At 33.3% G+C, this 25,605-nt stretch overlaps 1 protein-coding gene across 1 annotated transcript in view; it reads left to right on the plus strand.

Annotated features, from left to right (window-relative positions):
- Nucleotides 1–10,227, plus strand: part of NDC80 (NDC80 kinetochore complex component) — a 38,343-nt gene extending 28,116 nt beyond the window's left edge. Inside the window, exons 15-17 of the mRNA XM_051970384.1 lie at nucleotides 510–640; nucleotides 6,803–6,905; nucleotides 8,966–10,227. Of these exons, the coding sequence (XP_051826344.1) occupies nucleotides 510–640; nucleotides 6,803–6,905; nucleotides 8,966–9,094 (363 nt within the window). The 3' untranslated portion in view covers nucleotides 9,095–10,227. The remainder of the gene's footprint in view (nucleotides 1–509; nucleotides 641–6,802; nucleotides 6,906–8,965) is intronic.
- Nucleotides 10,228–25,605: the final 15,378 nt, after the last annotated feature.

A 25,605-nucleotide genomic window follows, 5' to 3' on the forward strand; every position in this document is an offset into this window, starting at 1 on the left:
TTTACATGTTGAATAGGTTACAGTATATCCTGGATACAATATATTTGTGCAGAACCGGACAGCTTTCTTGTTGTACAGGGAGAATTGAATTCAGAAGGTATAAATAACCTGGGAAGAAAAACAAAAATGCAAGCAGTTTATATTCATTTCCCAGTGTTCTTTCTCTGGGTGTAGCTGCTTCTGTCCATCTTTGATCAATTAAGGCTCTCTTTATCAAAAAGATCCACTTCCATCAGAATACATCCTCAAACAGTATCATTGTTGAGGTATATAATGATCTCCTGGTTCTGCTCATTTCACTCAGCACATGATAGATTATTATCAGAGAGTGTGTGTGTGTGTGTGTTTGTCTGTCTGTGTGTCTGTCTGTCTGTGTATTACGCCTAACCAGGGTAGGCACAAGAGAAATATTTTTTATTACTATAAGCTTTTAATCTTTTTTTAAAAAATTATTAGAATAAATATGTAAAAAGTCTGCCAACTTAAAATACTATAATTTATCCTTGAAGGAAGCTGAAGAAAAAGACAAAAAATGTACTATTGAGGTGGAGTCCCTGGACAAACATAAACATTTACTTGAAAGTGGAGTTAATGAAGGCCTCAATGAAGCCATGAGTGAATTGGATGACATTCAGCAGCAGTAAGTTCATCTTTTATTCAAATGAGTTTTTTGAGATAAAGATTTAAATTTATATGAAATTTCAAACCTTTCTAAACTAGTGAATAGCATGGATATGATCAGGGAGCAGGAACCTAACAAGCAAAATATTGAAAAGGTAATATTAAACCCATTTAGCATTTGGGCTGATTTTCCTACTTACTACTATCAGGATATTTGTCAGGAAAATATATCTAATTATTTCTTAGATAATGTTATATAAGCATAATTTTTTCATTTAGTTAAAACAAAATTATTGAGTAAAATTATAATTAAATCAGCCCTTTCTGTCAAAGTGGTAGAGAAAGTAATGATACATTCAAAAGGAAAAACCCTCAACAATATTAAAAGAAAAGCTGAAAAAAAATAGATAAGCAAAAAAGATTCTAGTAAAATGAATAAAGAACAAAAATCAGTCTCTAGAAGGATAGAACTACACTGCTGGAAGACAACTGGGCATTTTGCCACAAAGTCTTCTAAAGTATTTTTAGAATTATAATAAAAGATAATAAAGGACCTGGCATCTATAAGATTTGAGATAAGAACACTAAAAGGAATCAGTCTCTTCCTCTTTTCTGTCAATGGACACTTCATCTCCTACTTTACTGAGGTCATTCACTATCAACTCCTTTTTGGGCTGTTCCATTCATCTGGAGGTATCTGGCAAAACAGCATATGCCCAATAGGTAACAGTCATTGCTAAGCACTGAAAATGCAAAAACAAAAATAAAACATTCTGTGTCCTCAAAGAGCTTAAATCTACTGGCAGAGCAAGATAATGGTTGGGTGGGGGGGATAGATAAGTAGGTAGATATTCAAATAGATATAACTAAAAAACTAAATGTAAGATTGTTTCAAAGAGGGAAGGCATTGACAATTAGGAGAATTAGGAAAGGCTTACTGTAAAAGGTAGTTTTTGAACAAATTTTACTAAGGAACAAGGGAGGGAGTCTTAAGAGGGCAGAAATAAGACGGAAGTATGAAATATTACTCAGTTTCATATGGGGCCTCACTACATCAAGATAATCCTTTTATTTTTTCCTAATTATTTCCCTTTCTCACTCCCCACAAAAGCTTTTCTACATCCTTTTCTAAAGCTTTCTGCCTCTTCTCTTCCTTCTCTCTTTCCAATAGAAGACTTCACCTTCTATTTTACTGAGAAATTTGAGATCATTCAATGGGAATTCTTTCTTCAGTTCTTCATCTAAAGTAATCTCTCAACTTTCAGTTCTTGCTTCTATTTCCATCAAAGAAATGAACAATAGAAACTATTTAGAAGCCGAATCAGTGTTTAAAATATCTGTGGGATACAGAGAAGGTCATGTAAGATTCATATACAACCTAGACACATTTTTCCACATTTATACAACTGTAAAACAGGTAGTCCTAAGTTTCAGAACTGCTCAGAAGCCTGGGGCAGATCACTGAGTACAAAGACGAATAGTCCTACACTTAAGATACGGATACCTACAAGCAAAGTATTGGTGATGATCATAAGCCATCAAGAAGTATATAGCATTAAAAGTTTGTCAAAAATTAAAAATTTCTACAAAAACTCAATCTACCTTGTAAGTAATAAATAGATGAGGCATCTCACTCCCATATCAGACTAGGAAAGGAACTATTCCTTGCCTGCTTAGGCAGAGCTGTGTATGCAGGCTTGCTGAGAGAGGACCCAGCTTTCTACCCTTAATCTACTTCCAGAAGGCTTTTGGTCGTTTCTTGCTTGTTTGTATGGGAGTGAAGTGGGACTTAGGCTATGAAAACTTATTTGGATTTCAGTCTGTCTCCCATTTGCAGCTGTCAGCTTTTTAAATGTTTTTTTAATTTTTCTTTTTCCAATATAAGCTGAAAGGTGAGAACTAATCTGATTTAATTTTAATTGCCTCTTCCTTCACCTCACTCCCCTTCCTTACCCATACAATTTTTTAAATCTGTATGCTTTTTTTATTGACACTAACTTTCCATGTTTAACTTAGGAAAATGATTCTCAATAACAAAATATTAGCATCAATTTGTGTTTAAGCTGCATTGAAAAATCTAATTTTTAGAGTAGTTTTTACATGTAGTAAGTTTAGGTCCTTTTCAGACTTGTTTGCATGAGCCTTGTCAATCTCTGTGACAAAATATTGGACCTCTACCCTCTACCCTTTATCATTTCCTAAGGACTTCCATCCCTTGTGGGATTAAATCCCAAGATGTTCTTAGTTGTACTTATCTTCTCAGCAACTGCAATGTTAACTGGAGAACAGTTTCTAATGTTTTCTTTTTTCTTTTTTTTTTTAATTAAAATATTTTATTGTCTTTTTTTGTTTGTTTGTTTAAATTATAGCTTTTTATACACAAAACATATCCGTGCGTAATTTTTCAACACTGACCCTTGCAAAAACTTCTGTTTCGAGAGGCTTGGAGAGACTTACATGAACTGATGCTAAGTGAAATGAGCAGAACCAGGAGATCATTATACACTTCAACAACGATATTATATGAGGATGTATTCTGATGGTAGTGGATTTCTTTGACAAAGAAACCTAACTCAGTTTCAATTGATAAATGATGGACAGAAGCAGCTACATCCAAAGAAAGAACACTGGGAAATGAATGTGAACTATTGGCATTTTTGTTTTTCTTCCCGAGTTATTTTTACCTTCTGAATCCAATTCTCCCTGTGCAAACATATATTGTATCTAGGATATACTGCAACATATCTAACATATATAGGACTGCTTGCCATCTAGGGGAGAGGGTGGAGGGAAGGAGGGGAAAAATCGGAACAGAAGCGAATGCAAGGGATAATGTTGTTAAAAAAAATTACCCTGGCATGGATTCTGTCAATATAAAGTTATTATAAAATAAAATATATAATAATTTTTAAAAAACCTTCTGTTTCAACTTTTCCCCTCTTTTCCTCCATCCCCTCCCCTAGATGGCAGATAGTCCCATACATGTTAAATATGTTAAAAGTATATCTTAAATACAATATATGTGTACATTTTTATACAGTTATCTTGCTGCACAAAGAAAGATCAGATTTAAAAAAAAGGTAAAAATAACCTGAGAAGAAAAAACAAAAATGCAAGCAAACAATAAAAAAAAAGAGTGGAAATGCTATGTTGTGGTCCATACTCATTTTCCAGTGTTCTTTCTCTGGGTGTAGCTGGTTCTGTTCATCACTGATCAGTTGGAACTGATTTAGATCCTCTTATTGTTGAAGAGAGTCTCAGTTTCCTCATCTGTAAAATGGGAATACTAATAACATCTATCTCTCAGGGTTGTTATGACAGGCAAATGAGATAGTATTTGTTTGGGGGGGCTTGTTTGTTTGTTGAGGTTGTTGGGGGAAAGTGACTTATCCAGGGTCAAATAGCTAATAAGTGTCTGAAAATATTTGAACTCAACTTCTCCTGACTCCAGGGCTGATGCCCTATCCACTTAGCCATCTAGCTGCCCCATGAGATAGTGTTTATAAATACCTTTCCAAACCTTAAAGGACTATATAAGTGAGGAAAAAATATATATATAAACTCTTATAACAAGACTGTAGGGGGAAAAAAAAAACCAAGAAGTAGTATTATTTGTAATGCAGAAAACCAGAACTTTTGTCAATGAGATGAAGAGGAAGGGAGGATAGCCACTGTCATCATTACTATTTAAATTTATTGTTACTAGAAATGGATTTATCAATAAATCAAGAAAAGAAGTTAAACAGGATAGGCATTAGCAAAGGAGACAAAATTACTTCTATTTACATATGAAATGGTTTACTTAGCAAATCCTAGAAAAGTAATACAGAAATTAGTTGGGACAGTTAATAATTTCAGCAAAAGTGGCAAGGTACAAAAAAATTTATTCCATACCCACAGACATATTCCTCCGATCCCTACCTATCAATCATTAGCATCTCTGTATGTTACTTAAAAATAAAAAACAAGGGAAAATGAAGAAATACAGTTTGAAATGATAAAATATGTCAACATTCATATAAGAAGACTTGAATTCATGGAGAAAGGTTTCATGTTCATTACTAAGGCCACAACAACATAGTTAAAATAATGTTATTATCCAAACATAAATCTATAGAAGGTTCTTTATAGAATTAATCAACATAGTTAAAATAATGTTATTATCCAAACATAAATCTATAGAAGGTTCTTTATAGAATTAATCAAAACAGTAAAAATTAATTTGGAGGGGTACAAAAAGTCAGGAAGACCTAGGGAAAAGATAAAAAGTGAATACTAATGAAGTGGCTTTTCTATTACCGGATCTTCTGAAAAAGCAATTGTAAAAGTGTTTATTACTAAAAATTTTTTTAAAGTTTGTCAGTGAAATAGAGATGAACAAGACTTATAAAAAAACAGCTATGCAATCAACTCTTTGATAATGGGTAAAGGACTTTTTTATTTGGCAAAAACTTCTGGAAAAATTGACTAGCAATCTGACAAATATTAAATTTAGAGTTCACATCATATATCACAATTCAAATAGAAATGAAATGAATTTTTATATAAAAAGTCATACTGTTAAAAAGTTTAAAAGAAATTGTGACGTCAAATATGTCTATATCATTTGATTTTATTTAACTCTTTGTTTCAAGGGAAGGTTCACTATGAGGTTTAGTGGTAAAATCTGGAAATCACTATGATGTAAAAACAAAAATTGTTGATAAATTTTCCCAACTATAGATAGGGGGTGTATTTATCATCAATTATATGTAAAATTAGTTACTTTGATTATATAAAAATAAAAAGCTTTGCACAAATAAACCAATTTTATATATGTGTAACCACAGAATACACATACAATACACATACACACACCTCTCTTTAATAGCATCAAATATTTAAAAGTAAATATTTATATAATTTTTTGAAATGCTATTTGAAGATGTCACTACCTGTTTTTGATATTTCTCTTTCATTTTTTTCAAAGAACAATTATTTTTTAGCAATCTGTTCCACTACTCTCCTCACCTAAACAAATTAAAATATAAAAATAAACCTGAAAAATAATTCATATCTACATAGTCTGACAAAACAAATTACCACACAAGCCATGTATGAAATCATATATCTCTTTCTACAGTGTACATTACCTCTCTGTCAAGCTGTGAATGGCATACATGTTTAATCTTCATTCTTTTGGACTCATGATTTATTGATGAGAATTCTAAAGTCTTTCAAAGTTTTTTTTTCTATAATATTATTATCTAAATTGTTTTAGTTCTGCTTTTTCTACACCAGTTTCTAAAGGTCTCCCCAGTTTTCTTCTTATAGTAGGAGAACAGGTTCGATAGGAAAGAATTACCAGGACACTAATTGCTTTCTCAAAGGAAAAGACTTTATTGTCTTATAAAGCAGGATGGGACCAAGCAGCATTGGGACTGATTGTTCTAGGAGGTTCTCCAGGATGAGTATTTTGTAGGGAAAACTATGGGTAGAAGAAGGATATTTTATTCTTTGCTCATTAATTACTGTCTCCAGAGAGATGTTTACTTCTTCACTTCTTCATGGTTCTTAGTCATTGGCCAGATTTTGAGAAAAACAAGGAATAGAAACATGTAGCAGCACTCAAGCTTCCTGGCATCCTGTGTACTAGGACTCAAGCTCCTTACACCTGGATGTGTGGTTAGCCAAGTGCTGTTTACTATAACCCAAGCCCTCTGCATCTGTTTTTCTTGTTTTTCTTCCCTTGTCCCTCATATAAACAGAGGCACCCTTTTGGGGCCCATTCCACTCTGAAATTGTCCATTTCAGCATTTCTTATGCACAATAATATTCCATTATATTCATATTATGAAGTATTTAATACTTACTAGCCCTGTGACCTTGAGCAAGTCACTTAATTTCAATTGCCTTGTAAAAATAATAAAATAAAATAAAAGGAAATATTAATTGCTATCTTTTTACACCTTGAAATTCATGACCTTTTATTCTTTTAATTTTTAATTATTTTTTTCTAACTTTATAATATATTCTTTTGGGATTCACAGATTTGAGATATAGGTGTTGTGGTACAAGACTGATAATTAAATTTAGGTAGCATCATTTTTATGTTGGTTCTACCCATCCATTTACATTCTTATAACCTCCAAGGAACTACTTAAAATTTTTAAATGAATTAAGCAAAATTTTTACTCCATAGATACCAGCTGGTGTTACAAGTGACAACTGAAGAAAGACGAAAAGTGAGCAATAACTTGCAGCATCTCCTAGAAATGGTTGCAACCCATGTTGGATCTGTTGAAGTAAGTAAAAATTCATTGGAAACACTGACCTTTCTCTAAATTTAAAATGCCTTTAACTAAAGCTCTATTTTCCTATTTTTAAAAACATTTAAAACTAATTTTTACATTCTACAAAAAATTTTTTCTTCACTACATTAGAATATGTATATGGCCGTGACATCAATTGTAATCATAAATATTATAGACATCAAATTACCTAATCTCTCTACACAGTAATAGGGACCAAAAACACCAAATAGCCATAGTAGATCACTGGGTTTTAATATATGTTTTACTAATTAATGCTGAAAGGATGAATACAGAGAGGACTGGCAAGACTTAACATGAACTATACTGTATGAGGATGTATTCTGATGGAAGTGGATCTCTTCGATAAAGAGAGCTAATTCAGTTTCAATGATCAAGGATGGGCAGAAGCAGCTACACCCAAAGAAAGAACACTGGGAAATGATTATAAACTGCTTGCATTTTTGTTTTTCTTCCCGGGTTATTTTTACCTTCTGAATCCAATTCTCTCTTTGCAACAAGAGAACTGTTCAGTTCTGCACACATATATTGTATCTAGCATATACTGTAACCTTTTAACATGTAAAGGACTGCTTGCCATCTGGGGGAGGGGGGTGGAAGGAGGGAAGGGAAAAATTGGAACAGAAGTGAGTACAAGACTTAATGTTGTAAAAAATTACCTTGGCATGGGTTCTGTCAATAAAAAGTTATTTAAAAAAAAAAAAAAAACTAATTAATGCTGAAGTTCCAGGTGGTAAATTTCAAACTTTTTGAGATTTTCTATATATCCTAAGTTTGTTGAGAAAGAACAAACTGAGGATAAAATTGTTAACAATGAAAATATATTTTACTTAGATTTTAATGCAGCCTTTGGCAAAGTCCCTAATACTATTCTTGTGGGAAAAATATAAAGCTATCTACTAATAGTCATATGCTTAAATGAGTTCAGAAGGACTTGAACGGATGGCATCAAAGAACTATCATTGATGATTCATTATGAGATTGTAAAGAGAAGTATTCATGACATAGTTTTGGAATTTGGCTTTATCCCTATTTCATTAGGAAGGGGATAGCTGTCACTACATAGGATGGAAAAAAAAAACAGTTAAATCTAGTAAGAATATAATAAAGTCTCATTTGTGAACCCAAATAGAGAAATAGGAATAAGCATGGCTAAATAAGCATTCTTCTGAAAAAATCAGAAAGGTTTAATAAACTAAAAATTTACCGAGGCAAAAGTATAATAAGGAACCCCCAAAAAATTTTATCTTAAATTGCTTTAAAATAGCATGGAATGTGGGATTAGGGAAGAGATAATTTTTCTGTTGTCTGTCGCAATCAAACCAAAGCTGGAATATGATGTACAATTCTTGGCACATAGGGTCGTATGAAGAATATTGTTCAATCTCATTTGAAGAAGTAAAAGATATTTCATCTGGGACAGGGAAAAAATGAGGATTGTGTCCACTATTCATTTATTTAAAGAGCTGTTACATGAAAGAAGGATCTGACTTGTTCTGCTTTACCCATAGAAGGTAGAATTATCCATTAAAATTCCTAGAAATTGAGCTGCTTTTAAGATAGTGGAGCTTCTCCATTCCTATTTTGTTTTCAAGCAAAGATCAAATAAACAAAATGATCATGTTTTAACTGATTTTTATACAAGACGAAATATTTATCATTAAGACTCCTATAGCTTGTGTATCTTAAGGGATGAAATAAACCAAAAACTGATTTCCTTCTAGGGCCTTTATTTTGTAGAGAAACCCAGGCCAGCTATACTTCATTCCTCTCCCAACTGGATTTTTTACTCCATAGCTTCATCTCTCTTCTTTCCCATTTCCCAAGCTAAGACTTTTCCTTCCCCTCTCTTTTCACCTGCCTTTTCTGTGTTCTCTTCCCCCATTATAATATAAACTGAGGGCAGAGATTTTCTTTTGCTTGTATATGTATCCTTTAACAGAATGGCACTTTATAAATACTTATCAATCCACCTCAAACTTTTAGAAGTAAATCATTATAAACTGACCATTTTAATTTTTTTTTTCTTCTAGAAACATCTTGAGGATCAGATTGTTAGACTAGACCGAGAATGTGAAGAACTCATTGCTGAAGATTTCTTGGGAAATATTAAAGAAATTGTAGACAAGTACAAAAAAAAACTTATCTCTTCCAGTGAATGAAGAAGAATTGCTAATTATTGTACTATCACTTTTTGAGAGGTCAATGCCAAGTCTTTATTTTAAAAAAAAAAAAAAAAGCATTCATGACTTATTTAAATATTTGTTTAAGTACCTCCTGCCAATTGTCAGTATGCAGCAAGGATGGAATAGTTTAGAATTTTTACTTTTTCTGTTTGTACTTACCAACCTGTAATCTTACAGTTGTTGTAGAATTTATTTTCTAAATGTTAACCTGCCAGTATAGGATTCAACTCGCCTTATTCTTGATGGACCTCCAAAATACTATTGCAGGACCAAGCTTGTATTTGTATTGATAATAAAAATTAATTCAAATGAGAAACTGTACAGTATGATGGCCTTCAGAAATCCAACAGGAGAGAGTTTTTCTTCTCTCACTTATGATAATTTAATTTAGAATTTTTACTTTATTATCTCTATATATGTCCACTGTATGCATAGTATTAGGCACTACAAATACCAGTGGGGCTTAAACCATTAAGAATCATAATTCAAAAATCTTTTGGTGGAAGACTTATAATTCTAAGAACTAACTGCTCTTCCTCCAAATTAGTATGGTTCAAATACAAAAAACATATATAGATCTAATTTATAAATTAGGCAATAATGTAATTGCACTTAAGTATTTGTTTCATCAGCTGTGAATCTGCAGTGTTTTAAAGAATTGATTGAGAATTGTCATAACCTCCTTGAGCATTTTAAACACTCAGCTTTACAGCAATTTAATATAGTTGTTCAGCCAATGATCTCCAATCTATATAATCTCTGGTCCAAAGAGCTTCACCTAAAAACTCAAAAAGACCATCTGTCCAAATTCACCTTATACTCTTTAATGAGAATATCTTTCTAATGCCAAATGGAAGGTATATTTGTTTGACTATAAGCCCATATGTAACTGTGTATTTGTATGTATGTACATATGTATTTATTTTTGTGTGTGTATATGCGGGGGGAGCGAGGGAAGTGTTCCTAAATAAATGTTTTGGGGATTTGAAGGTGGGCTTACTACTTTTATGTTTGTTTTTTTTGTTGTTTAATGAGCCAATTGGGGTAAAAATAGAACTTACTACTTTTAATATCAGAAACCTAATTAAATAAACATGTAAGCATGTGTACTTATTTTGTATTTAATTTATACTTTAATATATTTAACATGTATTAGTCATCCTGCCATCTAGGGGAGAGGGTTGGAGGAAGAAGGGGGAAAATTGGAACAAAAGGTTGGCAGTTGTCAATGCTGTAAAATTACCCATGCATATAACTTGTAAATAAAAAGCTATTAAAAATTAAAAAAAAAAAAAAGATAAACATGTAAGACACTCAACTCTATTTAGAATGAATAGGTGAAAAAGCATTATTAAGTACTTATTATGTATGAAACACTGAGGAAAATAGTCCCTGCCCTAAGAGCTTACATTCTTACAGGAAAAGACAAAGTCTAGTAGAGAAGGAAAAGAGAGGTGACTAGGGAGGAGGATTTTGGACACTCAGAAATGGTCTTAAGGCACTAATTAGTCAACATATATATGTGTGTGTGTGTGTGTGTGTTTAGAAATGATGAGGTTGTTATGGAATATAGTTGTGAAGGATGCTTTCAGAAAAACCTAGAAAGACATGACCAGAGTGAAGAAAGCAGACACAGTAATAGCAATATTGTATGATGATCAACTATGAATAACTTAACTATTCTCATTCTATTGGTCCAAGACAATTCCAAAAGACTAATGTTTAAAAAAAAAAGTTATCTACTTCCATAGAAAGAACTGATAGAGTCTGAATGGAAATGGAAACATTATTTTTCACTTTTTTGTAGTTTAACTTTTGGTTGGTGTTTTCTTTCACAACATGATTGATAGTAATATGTATTGTATGATTGCAGATATATAATCCATATCGAAATGGTTCAGTCTCAGAAGAAAAAGGGAAGGGAGAAAATTTAAAACTCAAAATTTTAAAAAACTAATGTTAAAAATTTTTACATGTAATTTGGAAAAAAATTTTCAAAATTAAAAAAAAAGAAAAGAATGAAATTAATTTTATGATTGATATTAAGTGTACTTAGATAGAGCACTGGACTTGGAATTAGTAAGATTTGAATTCATATCCAGGCTCTGACACATACAAGCTGTTTAAAGTTAAACAAGTCATTTAACCCCTATTTGCCTCAGTTCCCCATCTGTAAAAAGGGAACACACTAGAGAAGGAAATAGTAAACCTACAGTATCTTTGAAAAGAAAGCCCCATGGTCAAGCATTGCATAGTCAAACACAATTGAACAACAAAGTTAATATTACTCTTCTCAGAACTTGCTATATTTAGAAAAGGGGAGGAAGAATGAGTACTAGGATACATAGTACAGAGATTTCTGGGAAGTGAGTGAGCAATATAAAGTGAATATTCACCAGTCAGAGGCATAGAGCTTAAGGGATGGAGTTTAAGAAGCCATTGCCATAAGATTTCTCTTTGTTACTTCTTTTGTTTTAATAGTAATAGCTTTTTATTTTTCACTATACATGCAAAGATAGTTTTCAATATCCACCCTTTCAAAACCTTATGTTCCAAATTTTTCTCCCTATCTCTCTATTCCCCTAGATAGCAAGTAATCCAAAAAATAGCTAGTTTAAACATCTACAATTCTTCTAAACATATTTCCACATTTATCATGCTGCATAAGAAGAATCAGATCAAAAGGGCAAAAAAAATTTTTTTTAATTTTTATTTAATAATTACTTTATATTGACAGAATCCATGCCAGGGTAATTTTTTTTTTTTTACAACATTATCCTTTGCACTCGTTTCTGTTCCAATTTTTTTCCCCTCCCTCCCTCCACCCCCTCCCCTAGATGGCAAGCAGTCCTTTATATGTTTGATATATTGCAGTATATCCTAGATACAATATATGTTTGCAGAACCGAACAGTTCTCTTGTTGCATAGGGAGAATTGGATTCAGAAGGTATAAATAATCCGGGAAGAAAAACAAAAATGCAGATAGTTCACATTCGTTTCCCAGTGTTCTTTCTTTGGGTGTAGCTGCTTTTGTCCATCATTTATCAATTGAAACTCAGTTAGGTCTCTTTGTCAAAGAAATCCACTTCCATCAAAATATGTCCTCATACAATATCGTTGTCGAAGTATATAATGATCTCCTGGTTCTGCTCATTTCACTTAGCATCAGTTCATGTAAGTCTCGCCAGTCTTCTCTGTATTCATCCTGCTGGTCATTTCTTACAGAACAATAATATTCCATAACATTCATATACCACAATTTACCCAGCCATTCTCCAATTGATGGGCATCCATTCATTTTCCAGTTTCTAGCCACTACAAATAAGGCTGCTACAAACATTTTGGCACATACAGGTCCCTTTCCAAAAGGGGAAAAAATTAAAAAGAAAAAGACAAGCAAACGAAGTGAAGTACTGTGCTGTGATCCACATTTAGTCTCCATAGCCCTCTCTGGATGCAGATTTCCATCACAAGTCTATTGTAACAGCCTTGAATCACCTCATTGTTGAAAAGAGCCAAGTCCATTACAGTTCTTCATCACATAATCTTCTTGTCGCTGTATCACTTCATTTTAAAAGCTGTGAAATTGTTCCTTTCTGAAATGTGAAATAACTGATATTAATGGAGGAAAAGCCAAACAGTAAGAAATATAGTGAGCTCCCAGTTAAAACAAATATCCAGAATATGCACCAAGCTGAATCCTGATGAGGAAATCCAAGATCAGTGAGTCATTTTTCCAGCCCAAGTGCACATAAAAGGAGACAGGCACATTTAAGGACACTGAAAAAGAAGCCTGTCCAGGAGATGTTCATAAGGAATAATCCACACAAGGAAAAGGCTATATCCTCAGTAAGAACAAATCCTAGACCCATCCCAGAGTACTTTTGGCAAAGAGAGTGTCCATGTGAATCAGTGGTTTGGAAGCAATATCTTCAAAATATATACAGTTGAGATAAATGAATAGAAATTTTCAAAAAGGCTTATTTTCTATGAAAAGCTTGCAAAAGAAATGTGACAATGAAAGATAATTGGAAGAAGTAGTTGATCTTAAACATCATTTAGACATTATTAAAGCAGAACACAGTTATACTACTAGTGGGAAATTGAAGAAGAAGAAACAAGCCAGAAAGTTGTAGAAAAACTAAAAAAAAAAAAAAAAAAGTCCATCATACAAGCACAAGAACAAGCTTGTAGATTACTTAGAACAATCAAGAAAAAATACTTCAATAAGAAATCAAATGGAGCATCAAATTCAAGAATGAAGTCAAACTCTCCAAAATGAAACTTATATCAAAATTCTAAGGCAGAGCTAGATAGATACAGAAAACTTTATTGTGAAGAATTAAACATCAGAGAACATCGTCAAACAAATTAGAAAGATTTACTACTAAAAATTCGGCTCTGGAGCCCCCTCATGTTGGAATTCTTGATATTACTAAGTCCTTCTTAGAAGAAATTCAGTATATTCTTCTAGAAACAGTATCTTCAGAAAACAACATGGAGATCTATTTTGCAAAAATGCTAAAGGAATTGTATAAAAAGTATAACTAGGAAACTTGATGAAGCTAATACAAAATTCGAATCTAGACCTTGCTGGGCAAATGCCATAGGATCTATTTATCAGTCCACAAGAATGCCAAATCAGAATCAGAATCTGGTTTCCAGGGCAATTTAGGAATACTTAAAGGTTTTAAGTAAAAAAAAATCTTTGCTTTAAATAAAGGAAAAAGTAATGAAATTTATGAAAAAAAGAATAGTACCATACTCATTTGGCATATGATTAAAGCTGAGACTCAGAGGTGGAGTGATTTGCTCAAGAATCATACAGGTAATGTCAGAAGTTTGATTTCTTTCTTTTTTTGACTCCAAATGTGTTGCCCTTTTCAACATACCACACTTCCTCAATAAAACTTCACCTTCAGGAATATAAATTTAGACTGCATCAATAGAAGCAGAAGGTTCAAAACAAAGAAGGTGATAGATATACTATATTTTGCCCTTAGACCAGTATTCTTTCTACTCATCATTGGATATCACATCTTAAGGAAACATTAACAAGCTGGTTTATGTACAGAAGAACACAAGTAGGATGATAATAGTGATGCAAAAATCACGCTACATAAGCACTGGTTGAAAGCACTTGCAATGTCTTATTTGGAAAAGAGAAAATTTGGAAGCTAGGTTCAGATGGGGGGGGGAGTAGGATATGATAATTTATGTCACTTATTTGAAGGGTTGTCATATGGGAGAAGAACTAAATATGTTTTCTTTGGTCTTAGAAGTCAGAACTATGGATCAATCAGCAGAAATATTTCAGCAACTAGAATTGTTTTAAAGAGGTTTTCAATACCATGGGAACAAATACTAGAGATATTCAAACTAAGGCTGAATGACCATTTATCAGGAACTTTGAAAATAAATGATTTTTTTTTTAAGAAAAGGAATGTTAGGGGGCAGCTGGGTGGTGGAGTAGATAGAGCACCAGCCCTGAAGTGAGGAGGATCTGAGTTCAAATCTGACCTCAGACATTTAACACTTCCTAACTGTGTGACCCTGGGCAAGTCACTTAGCCCCAATTGCCTCAGGGAAAAGAAAAAAAAGAAAGAGAGAGAGACAGAGAGAGAGAGGAAGAGAGAAAAAGAGAGAGAGAGAGAGAGAGAGAGAGAGAGAGAGAGAGAGAGAGAGAGAAAGAAAGAAAGAAAGAAAGAAAGAAAGAAAGAAAGAAAGAAAGAAGGAAGGAAGGAAGGAAGGAAGGAAGGAAGGAAGGAAGGAAGGAAGGAAGGAAGGAAGGAAGGAAGGAAAGAAGGAAGGAAGGAAGAAAGAAGGAAAGAAAGAAGGAAAGAAAGAAGGAAAGAAAAGGAATGTTGTATACCCAAAGGACTATAAAGAAAGAAAAGTCTTATCAAACTGTGCATAGCCTTTGATCTAGCAGTGTCTCTACTGGCTCTGTACTCCAAAGAGATCTTAAAAAAAAAAAAAAAAAAGTGAAAAAAAAAAACCCACATGTGCAAAAATGTTTGTGGCAGCCCTTTTTGTAGTGGCTAGAAAATGGAAACTGGATGCCCATTAATTGGAGAATGGCTGAATACATTATAGTACATAAATGTTATGGAATATTATTGTTGTATAAGAAATGACCAACAGGATGATTTCAGAAAGGCCTGGAGAGATTTACATGAACTGATGCTGAGTGAAATGAGCAGGACCAGATCATTGTACATGGCAATAACAAGACTATATGATGATCAATTCTGATGGACTTGGTTCTTTTCAACAACAATGACATGATTCAGGCCAATTTCAATAGACTTGTGATAGAGAGAGCCATCTGCATTCAGATAGAGGACTATAGAGACTGAATATGGATCACAAAAGAGTATTTTAACCTTTTGTTGTTGTTTGCTTGCTCGTTTTTTTTTTTCTATTTTTTTTCCTTTTTGATCTGATTTTCCTTGTGCAGCATGATAAATGTGGAAATATATTCAGAAGAATTGCACATGTTTAATCTATATTAGATTGCTTGCTGTCTAAGAAGGAGTGGAAGTGAGGAGGGAGGGAGAAAAATTTGGAGCACAAGGTTTTGCAAGGGTGAATATTAAAAACTATCTTTGTGTGTATTTTGAAAAATAAAAAGTTATTTTAAAAAAGGAATGTTATAAAATAAATTGGGGTTAAGGTATGTTTGAATTGGGGGTAGCTAGGGAGCACAGTGGATGGAGTGCAGGGTCTGTGTCAGGAAGTTCCATATTCCTGAGGTCAAACCTGGCCTCAGACTTACTTGTTGCATGACCCTAGGCATATCACTTAACCCTCAATTTGCTTCTGTTTCCTCATCTATAAGATGAGCTGGGAAAGGAAACGGCAAACCATTCCAATGTCTTCGATCAAAAAATTCCAAATAGGGATATAAAAAGTCAAACACAACTGAATAACAACCAACCAAAAAACTGCGTCACAGCCATAAAAAACACACAGCAAAGGTATAGTTCCTAAGTCCTGGTATTGAAATCCTTTCTCCCTTGATGGAGTCCTTGTGCAGCCCCTATGGTCCCTGGTATCTTTCTGCTCTTCATTGTACTGGTTTCATTTGTGCAACAACTTTTTTAGTTTTATGTAACCAAAATTTATGTAACAAAACCATTCTATCTTCTAAATTCTTCTCGACCCCTTATTTGGTTAAGAACTATTGTTATCCATATATCTAAAAGGTAATTTCTTCCCTAATCTTTGTTTTCTTTATGATCTATGTCATGTGCAATATTTTGGAGCTTTTATTGGGATCTTCTGGAAGGTGTTTGTTATAGGCTGTATTCTAAAACTTAGTAATGAAAGGTAAAAGAGAGAAGGGATAGATAGTATCTCAAGAGAAGAGGAGGGTAAGCTAAAGTGTTTGGAGTCATCTTGAGAAGAAAAAAACGTCCTTTCCCTTTTCCTCAACCCCCATTCTCCAATAAGCATTCTTTTGTAGCTGTAGCTTTTGTTTCGACTGTGGTTATTCCCTTTCCAGTACTACTTTTCCTCTCAAAATTTCACTCTTCCCTTTCCCTGCTCCATACTATGACATTTGCTTTAAATAGTATTTTTTTCCCAAATACATGTAGATGTTTTTAACATTCATTTTTATCTTGTTAATTATAATAGCTTTTTATTTTTCAAAATACACGCAAAGATAGTTTTCAACATTCACTTTTGCAAAACCTTGTGTTCCAAATTTTTCTCTCTTCCCTTCCCTCTCCCTTCCTTGGACAGCAAGTAATCCAATATGGGCTAAACATTAATATTTTTTAATTGTCCATTTTTAAAAAGCTTTTTATTTTCAAAACATACTTAGTTTTCAACATTCACTCTTGCAAAACCTTGTATTCCAAATTTTTTTTCCCTTCCTTCTCCCCCTCTCCTGCACAGCAAGTAAGCCCATATAGGTTAAACATTAATATTCTTTTTTTTTTAATTGTCCATTTTAAAAAAAGCTTTTTATTTTCAAAACATATGCATAGTTTTCAACATTCACTCTTGCAAAACCTTGTGTTCCAAATTGTTTCTCTTTCCTTTCTCCCCACCTCTTCTCCTAGACAGCAAGTAATTTAATATAACATTCATTTTTAAATAAAATTTTGAATTCTAAAATTTCACCCTCTCTCCCTTTCTCCTCCCTATGATAATTTGATATAGGTTTTACAGTTTCAATCATGAAAAACATTGCATTATTAGTCATATTGTGAAAGATGAAACAACAAAAAAGAAAAAAATACAAAGTGAAACTAGTATGCTTCAATCTATACCTATTTACAATATTTCTATCATTGTACACTAATTTTTAAAACTTTTTTTTCTTTATTGCCTAGTTGCAGGTTAGAGGTTCATGCTATTTCCACACCTGCAACTTACCTTCCTATCTGAAGGTATCCACGGAAATTAAAGGAAATAACTTTCTTCCCCTCCAGGGTTTTTCTTTCTTTTTTGAATCAGTCAAGAAGGGTCCTTATTATGGGCCAAGCACTGTGCTAGGTCCTGCGGATATAAAGGCAAAAATAAAGGACATCCCTGCTCTCGAGGAACTTATGTCTATATCCCAAGATAATTTTTATTCCTTCTTCTAATTCCTACTTTCTCCTATTCTTTCTCCTGCCTGTCTGCGCTCTCCTTTTCTGGATCTTCTTCCAGGTTGTGCCCCCTAATCTCAAGAGTACTTCAAAATTCTGTCCTAGGCTTTCTCTTTTTTTTTTTTAAATTTTATAATAACTTTTTATTGACAGAACCCATGACAGGGTAACTTGTTTTACAACATTATCCCTTGCACTCGCTTCTGTTCCGATTTTTTCCCTCCCTCCCTCCACCCCCTCCCCCAGATGGCAAGCAGTCCTATATATGTTAAATATGTTGCAGTATATCCTAGATACAATATATGTGTGCAGAATCGAACAGTTCTCTTGTTGCACAAGGAGAATTGGATTCAGAAGGTATAAATAACCCGGGAAGAAAAACAAAAATGCAAACAGTTTCCATTCATTTCCCAATGTCTAGGCTTTCTCTTTAGCCTCAAGAGTACTGTAGTGTTGCCAGCTCCTGTAGGTTTTATTATAATTATTATTAATGATTCTTAAATCTGCCTAGTTAGCTCTTAACTTCTGTCTTCTGAGACCCAGTGTTTCATCACTGAACTGCAATCTTAGTTGGAGTGTCCTATAAGCATCTCAAACTTCACCTATTGAGATCTTTCCCTAATTACTCTTAGGTACTCAAGATGTTTAGGATCCTAAATCCCTCACTCTTTCTTACCCCCCACCCTATATATTCATTCCACTGCCAAGTGTTGCCCTTTCTATCCTTACACCTCTTGTATCTGTCTCTTTCTCTGCACTCACATAACTGCAGCCACCCTGGGTGCAAACCCTCATCGCCCCATGCTAGGACTGCTTAGTATGTTGATCCGTCTTCCCCTTCAAGTTTCTTTCCACTCCATTTTCCATCTTGCCAAAATTGCTTTTCTAAAGAATATTTCCAGTCTTCTCATGGAGGAATTGTTTAAATGTTAATTTTGTCAAGAAGGGCATTATCTATTTCTGTAGGGGTAAACTCTTAGCTTCCCTAATGAAGTTGTGTTAATAATAAATAATAAAGTCATCCATCATTTGCCCATGCACTGTGGACTATTTTAGAAGCCTATGTCCTAGGAGACTATGCATGTTGATATATTTAGGGTTTAGCACCAAATGATGGTGCTAAATTCAGGGAGCAAAAGTTGGGTGAAAAATTCATAAAGAGGGTTCTCTTTAGCTCCTGTTTTAAATTTCTTTCTATGAATAGATAACCCAACAGTGATCCTAGGAGAGAAGCCTTTCTCCTCCTTAGAATCTACATTTTGAATTTAAGAGATTAAGAGCCATTGAGTTAGTGCTGGTTGCCTAGGAGATGACTATCTTGTGAGGGAAAGGGCACTATTAACAGAATTCAACAACAGCAAAAGGACAAAAGCCAGAGACTTTCCCAGATAGACCAGTTTAAATAGGGTAGGCCTGAGGTAAAAATTTGTTCTACAAACCCACAAAGTACCTTTATCCATAGAGAAAGTATAATTTGGTCCTTGGCAATTTCTTCTGTTTTGTATTTCTTCCCCTGAGCGCAGGTGAGGAAAGGAATATATTCAGAATGAAGTTAGCAAATAAGAAAGATTATCAATAAGAAAATGTTTAATAGAATTCTAGTAATAAATTTCAGAATAAAAAAACTAGAAACCAAGTAGATGATCATCAATTGAGAAATGTCTGAATAATTGTGGTATATTAATAGGTACTTTTTAGGAATGAAGAATATGAGATTCAGAAAAGAACAAGGGAAGATTTTTATGAATTGGTGCAAAGCAAGAATACAGTGACTATAATAATATAAATGAATGTGACACTAAAAGGCAGCCAAACTTAGACTAATTGCAAATTGACCAGGGTTATTTCCTAGAGACCAAGTGATGAAGTACTTGTTTCTTTTTGATAGAGATGAGGGTTTGTGATTAGTGTTGTATATATTGTCAGATATAATCTTTTTTTCTGCCATTTTTACTTACTTGTTTACTTCACTAAGAAGTAAAGTTAATGAAAGATACCTCCCTCTCAAAAAAAAAAAAAAAAAAAGAATATTTTTCCTACTTAATAAAATCCAGTGACTCCCTATTACCTCTAGGATTAATAATAAAATCCTCTTTGGAATTGTTAAAGCCCTTCACAATCTGATCCCTTGCTATCTTTCCATTCTTCTTATACTTGACTTTCTTCCATGCATTTTATGATCCAGTGACAATAATTGATTTTCCATCTGTCCTATGAGTCTCCTGACTCTCTGCCTTTTCCCTGGTTATCCCCCATACCTGACATGCTCACCCTTCTCACTTCTGTCTCCTGGCTTCCCTGATTTCCTTTAATATTCAATTCAAACTCCCTTTTCTGCAAGTCTTGTTTCAATGTTCCTTAATTACAATGCCTTCCTTCTGAGTCTTCCCCTTCCATTTAAAATATTAATTTTTAGTATGGACTTTAATATGTATTTTGCTATCCCTGCATATTATCTTCCCTCACTGGAATAAAAATTCCTTGAAGTCAGGTTCTGCTTTCCTTTTTTTTTTTTTTTTTTTTTTTTTTTTTGGCTTTCTTTTGTATTTCTTGCACTAAACACTTCTAGTACATGGAAAGTACTTAATAAATGCCAATTGACTAACATAATCAACTACAAATAATAAACAAGGGTGAATTCAAAAGTGTGAAATGAAAACCTATATGCTATTTAATTGAATGCAAATGCCCAGAATGTGCTAAGATATCTTAATCACTTTCTTAGTACAATTCCAAGTAGCTTCCCACAAAGGATGGGGACTGATGCAAAGATCCATTAACATTGTTCTGATGTGCCCTTGTCTTTCCAAATTTCCTCCAGCACTGCATTCAGTCTTTTTATTAAATGATCCCATGTGCTGACTTTACCATTCCTTTTATTCTGCAAATGCTAGTCCTAATGAGAGACAGCATGTAGTCTTCATTTCCTGTGTTGCTTAGCGGAGGTTAACATCAAACAATAAGACTGAGAAGTTTTGCCCTACACAGCACAGCTGCAGAAAAGAAAAAATTTTATTAAAATATATTTTTCTCAATAGCAATTCATTCTGGAAAGAAAATTAAATAAAAACTTAAGCATTTAAAAAATTAAGTATTAGTATGAACTTGTAGTATTTGAAATCAGATATAGATAGATAGACAGATAGATACATATATACATGTTGTCAAAATAGGTTTGCTTATCAGTGTATCTGAAAAGGAGTCATAAGTTCTACAATTTAAGGAAATATATGATATAATTTTAAATGTTTTTTAAAATAATTAAAAATTTAAGCTTTCTAGTTTAAAGTAGGAATAATGGCATGGGATAATTTCTTCCAAATACTGTCCCTCTCAATCCTATCCTCTCTTCTCTGATAATATCCCTTTTTTCCCCAATCAATCCATGACAGTTTAATATTGGTTCTACATTATAAGCTTGGTCTCACGATTCTCTTTGCTCAGCTGTAAATCACTAAGCTATCTTTTCTGGGTACTTCCTGTAGTTACTCTTTCAGTTGGACTCTTTTCTGAGTCTCTGTCTTTGGGGGTTATATTTCCTTTGCAAATTGCCTGCATTTCTATTTTGAGGTTAAATTATTGCCTTTAATCCCAGTTTTGCACTCTTAACGAGTAAGCTTTCTTTTTTTGGTTCCAAGTACACCCCTATTTGACTGATAAAAATAATGCTAACTTTAAGAACATCCCCTTGACTAGATCAGTTGTTCTCCCCCATTTGCCCTACTAACCATTCTGTCTTCTCTCTTAGCTTGTGCTCTCTTCAAGGTTACCAATGAATGAATCTCTCTCTTTCCTTTTTTACTTTTATACAGCTATTGACAAATATTGATAATCCTCTTTTCCTTAATACCTTTTTTTTTCTCTCCAGGTTTTCATGACATTATTGTCTCCTAGTTCTCCCTGTCTGCTCCTTTTCAGACTCCTTTTCTGAATCTTCATCCAGTTCATTCTCATTTAAACATGGAAATTCACCAAGTCTCTGACCTGGCCTTCTGATTTCATTTGGTGATTTCATCAGCTCCCAAGGGTTCAATTATTATCATTATGTATATGATTCTCAGATTTATTTGTCCAGCCCAACCGTCTCCCCTAATCTCCATTCTTATATTTTCAACTACCTATTAGACATCTGAAACTGAATGTCTCATCAAACATCTTAAACTCAAGAGGATACAAAATTTAACTCTATGTTTTTCCCCAAACCCTTTCCTTTTCCTAAGTTCCCTGTTATTTTTTTCTCTTGATTTTTAAATTTTATTTTACACTTAAATATAAAATAAAAAAAAATTGCCACGTGCATAGAACATAAGAAGATTCAAAATATAAAGCAATAAATTTCCATTTCAAGAAAACCTATGTAATAATTACTACACATTGTGTTCAGAGCTGTCCATCTTTTCTTTGCTTCCTTATAGTTTTCTTTTATTCTCTCCTATGTACTTTTTTCATTTTCCTCCCTTTTACTCCACCCAGGGCTAAAATTAAGCGTACATACATATATACATATGCACATGCACATTCATGCATAGATACCTATGATCATACACATGTATATGTAAATACATATCAATTTTCACTTGTCCTTGTTTCTCTGAAAGAGGATAACATCTTCCTTCTTAAGTCCAAGTCTTTCTATATTTTTCTAAATCCATCAGCTCATTATATCCTACAACACAGTAATATTTTAATCTTATATTGTTTTTATTTTAAATAAAATAAAACAATATTGATGAATATGAATGACACATAATGTAGTTTCCCTATTTTTCTTTTTTGATTAAATCTATTTTAGATTTAACTTTGTCTGAGATCATGATTACTATCCCAACATTTTTTACATAATAAATTCTACTCCTGATTTTTATTTTATGTTTGTGTGTATTTCTCATTTTTCTAACATTTTCCTGAAAACAACATATTTATTGAGTTCAAATTTTTTTTCTTTCTCTCTTTTTTCTTTTCTTTTTTCCTTTCTTTCTTTCCTTCTTTCTTTTTTTTTCTTTTCCATTTTGGACCTTTTAATCACTTCTTTTTGTCTTTTTTCAGTGTCAGACAGCATCAGTTAGCTCTTTTCGAAACTCTTCATTTCATATTTGCTGCTTCTAAATTTCTTTCTGTTCCAGACTCAGTACTCTGCCTTATTCTTCTCTTTTTTTCCAAATTCTCACTTTCTCCTTAACTTTTCTGTCACATTTGACTCTGATGATCATCCTTTTCTTCTTGGACACTCTCTTTTCTCTGGATTTCCATGACACTGTTCTTAGATCTTCGTCTGTCTATTGGTCAGTAGAAATTGATCAAGTATTTACTATGCCATACTGCATGCTAAATACTGGGAACATAAAACTTCTTCTCAGTCTCTTTTGCTGTGATTATAGTCATCTATATTATCCCCTCTCATTCTTGGCATATCTGCAAGGCCCTGTCCTGTGTTCTCTTTATATTCTTACATGGTGAATTCATTAATTCCCACAGGTTTATTTATCATTTCCTTGCAGATAATCTAAGATCTATCTATGCAAATGCCATCTTTCTCTCGTTACATTCAGGTACCACCAAATTATTTATTATTTTGAATGAGATAAATTATACGCATGTCAAATTCCAAATCCAAAGTAGACCTCATCAGGTAATAGAAAGGACCTGAGAGGTTATCAAGCCAGAATCCTCATTTGAAAGATTCAGAATAAGAGGTTGAGTGATTTGTCTAGAATGATATAGATAATAAGTAGCTAAGGTAGAATTTTTTTCTTTTTCTTTTACATTTTTTCAGTCAATAAAATGCTATCTTCTCATCTTCCCATCCCAACCTTCCCTACACAAACACAAATGATTAAAAAAAAAAAAAATTACAGGCATTGATCCACACCTAACATCACGTAAAAAGATAAAGTCGAAATGGGTTCATGATTTAGACATAAAAGAGTGATATTATAATTAGAAAGAACAAATTATAAGAACATAGGATAGTTTACCTCTCAGAACTGTGGAGAAGAAAGGAATTTGTGACCGAAGAAGAACTGGAATTTATAATTGAATATCAAATAGATAATTTTTGATTATATTAAGCTAAAAAGTTTTTGTACAAACAAAACTAATGTAGACAAGATTAGAAGGGAAACAATAAACTGAGAAAACATTTTTATATTTAAGGGTTCTGATGGCCACATTTCTAAAATATTTAGAGAATTGACTCAAACATATAAGAATTCAAGCCATTCTCCAATTGATAAATGGTCAAAGGATATGAACAGACAATTTTCAGATGAAGAAATTAAAACTATTTCTAGTCATATGAAAAGGTGCTCTAAATCACTATTGATCAGATGACAGAAAAAGATAATGCTGAATGTTGGAGGGGATGTGGGAAAACTGGAACACTAATACATTGTTGATGGAATTGTGAATAGATTCAGCCATTCTGGAGAGCAATTTAGAACTATGCCCAAAAAGTTACCAAACCCTTTGATTCAGCAGTGTTTCTAATGGGCTTATATCCCAAAGAGATATTAAAGAAGGGAAAGGGACTCACATGTGCGAAGATGTTTGTGGCAGCCCTTTTTGTAGTGGCAAGAAACTGGAAACTGAGTGGATGCCCATCAATTGGAGAATGGATGAATAAATTGTGGTATATGAATGTTATAGAATATTATTGTTCTGTAAGAAATGATCAATAGGATGATCTCAGAGAGACCTGGAGAGACTTAACATGAACTGATGCTAAATGAAATAAGCAGAACCAGGAGATCATTGTACACAGCAACAATAAGACTATATGATGATCAATTCTGATGGATGTGCCTCTTTTCAACAATGAGATGATTCAGGCCAGTTCCAATGATCTTGTGATGAAGAGAGACATTTGCTTCCAGAGAGAGGACTGTGGGAATTGTGTGGACCACAACATAACATTCTCCTTCTTTTTTGATATTGTTCACTTGTATTTTGTTTTCTTATTCATTTTCTTTCCTTTTGATCTGATTTTTCTTGAGCAGCAACATAATTGTATAAATATGTTTACATATATTGGATTTAACATAAATTTTAACATGAAAAACATATATTGGATTACTTGCCATTTAGGGAAGGTAGGGGGTGGGAAGGAGGAGAAAATTTGGAACACAAGGCTACGCAAGGGTCAATATTGAAAAATTATCCATGCGTATGTTTTGAAAATAAAAAACTTTAATTAAAAAAAATTATAAACATGCATAATCAAGCAAAAAATTTTTTTGCGTTGACCATGTCCCCCAAAAATCTGTTTCATTCTGTGAATCTTCTACATCTCTATCAATAGGTATCATATTTCATTAATAATTCTCCTAAATTAGAATCAGTCATTACTTAATTCTTTGAAATTGTTTGTCATTACTGATATGGGTGATGTAGACACCAGATGATGGTAGGCACCAAAAGTTGGACTCCTGTCATGTGAAGAATTCACAATGGTCATTCTGGCAAAAGATGGATTTTATTTAGAGAAGAAGTTACAAATTTACTAGGAATGGTAAATATGAAATAGAACTGGGTATGCATATAAAAGACAAGTTTCTTAGTGGAACTCACAATTACCCAGTAGAAAGGGAGCACCCCATGAGGTTGGAGCATGTCCTTAGTTGGAAGGCTAAATCCTGAAAGGGACTTAGCACCCTAGAAGAGATATTTATAAGTAGGGGTCAGAGGAGACACCCAAGGCATGGGGGGATTAGGAGAAACTACACGGCATAAGAGGGATAAGAGGAAAGACACCATGAGGTAGAGTGCTGTGGCAGACTGACCATAACAAAGGAGGATAATAGCCATGGGATGGCCCATAAGTTGATTTTATAAAGAAAATTTAACTGCTGAGAAAGAGATTAAAGGAATAAGAATAGGCAATGAGG

The sequence above is a fragment of the Antechinus flavipes genome, chromosome 1 (assembly GCF_016432865.1).
Source record: "Antechinus flavipes isolate AdamAnt ecotype Samford, QLD, Australia chromosome 1, AdamAnt_v2, whole genome shotgun sequence".
Lineage (NCBI taxonomy): Eukaryota > Metazoa > Chordata > Mammalia > Dasyuromorphia > Dasyuridae > Antechinus > Antechinus flavipes.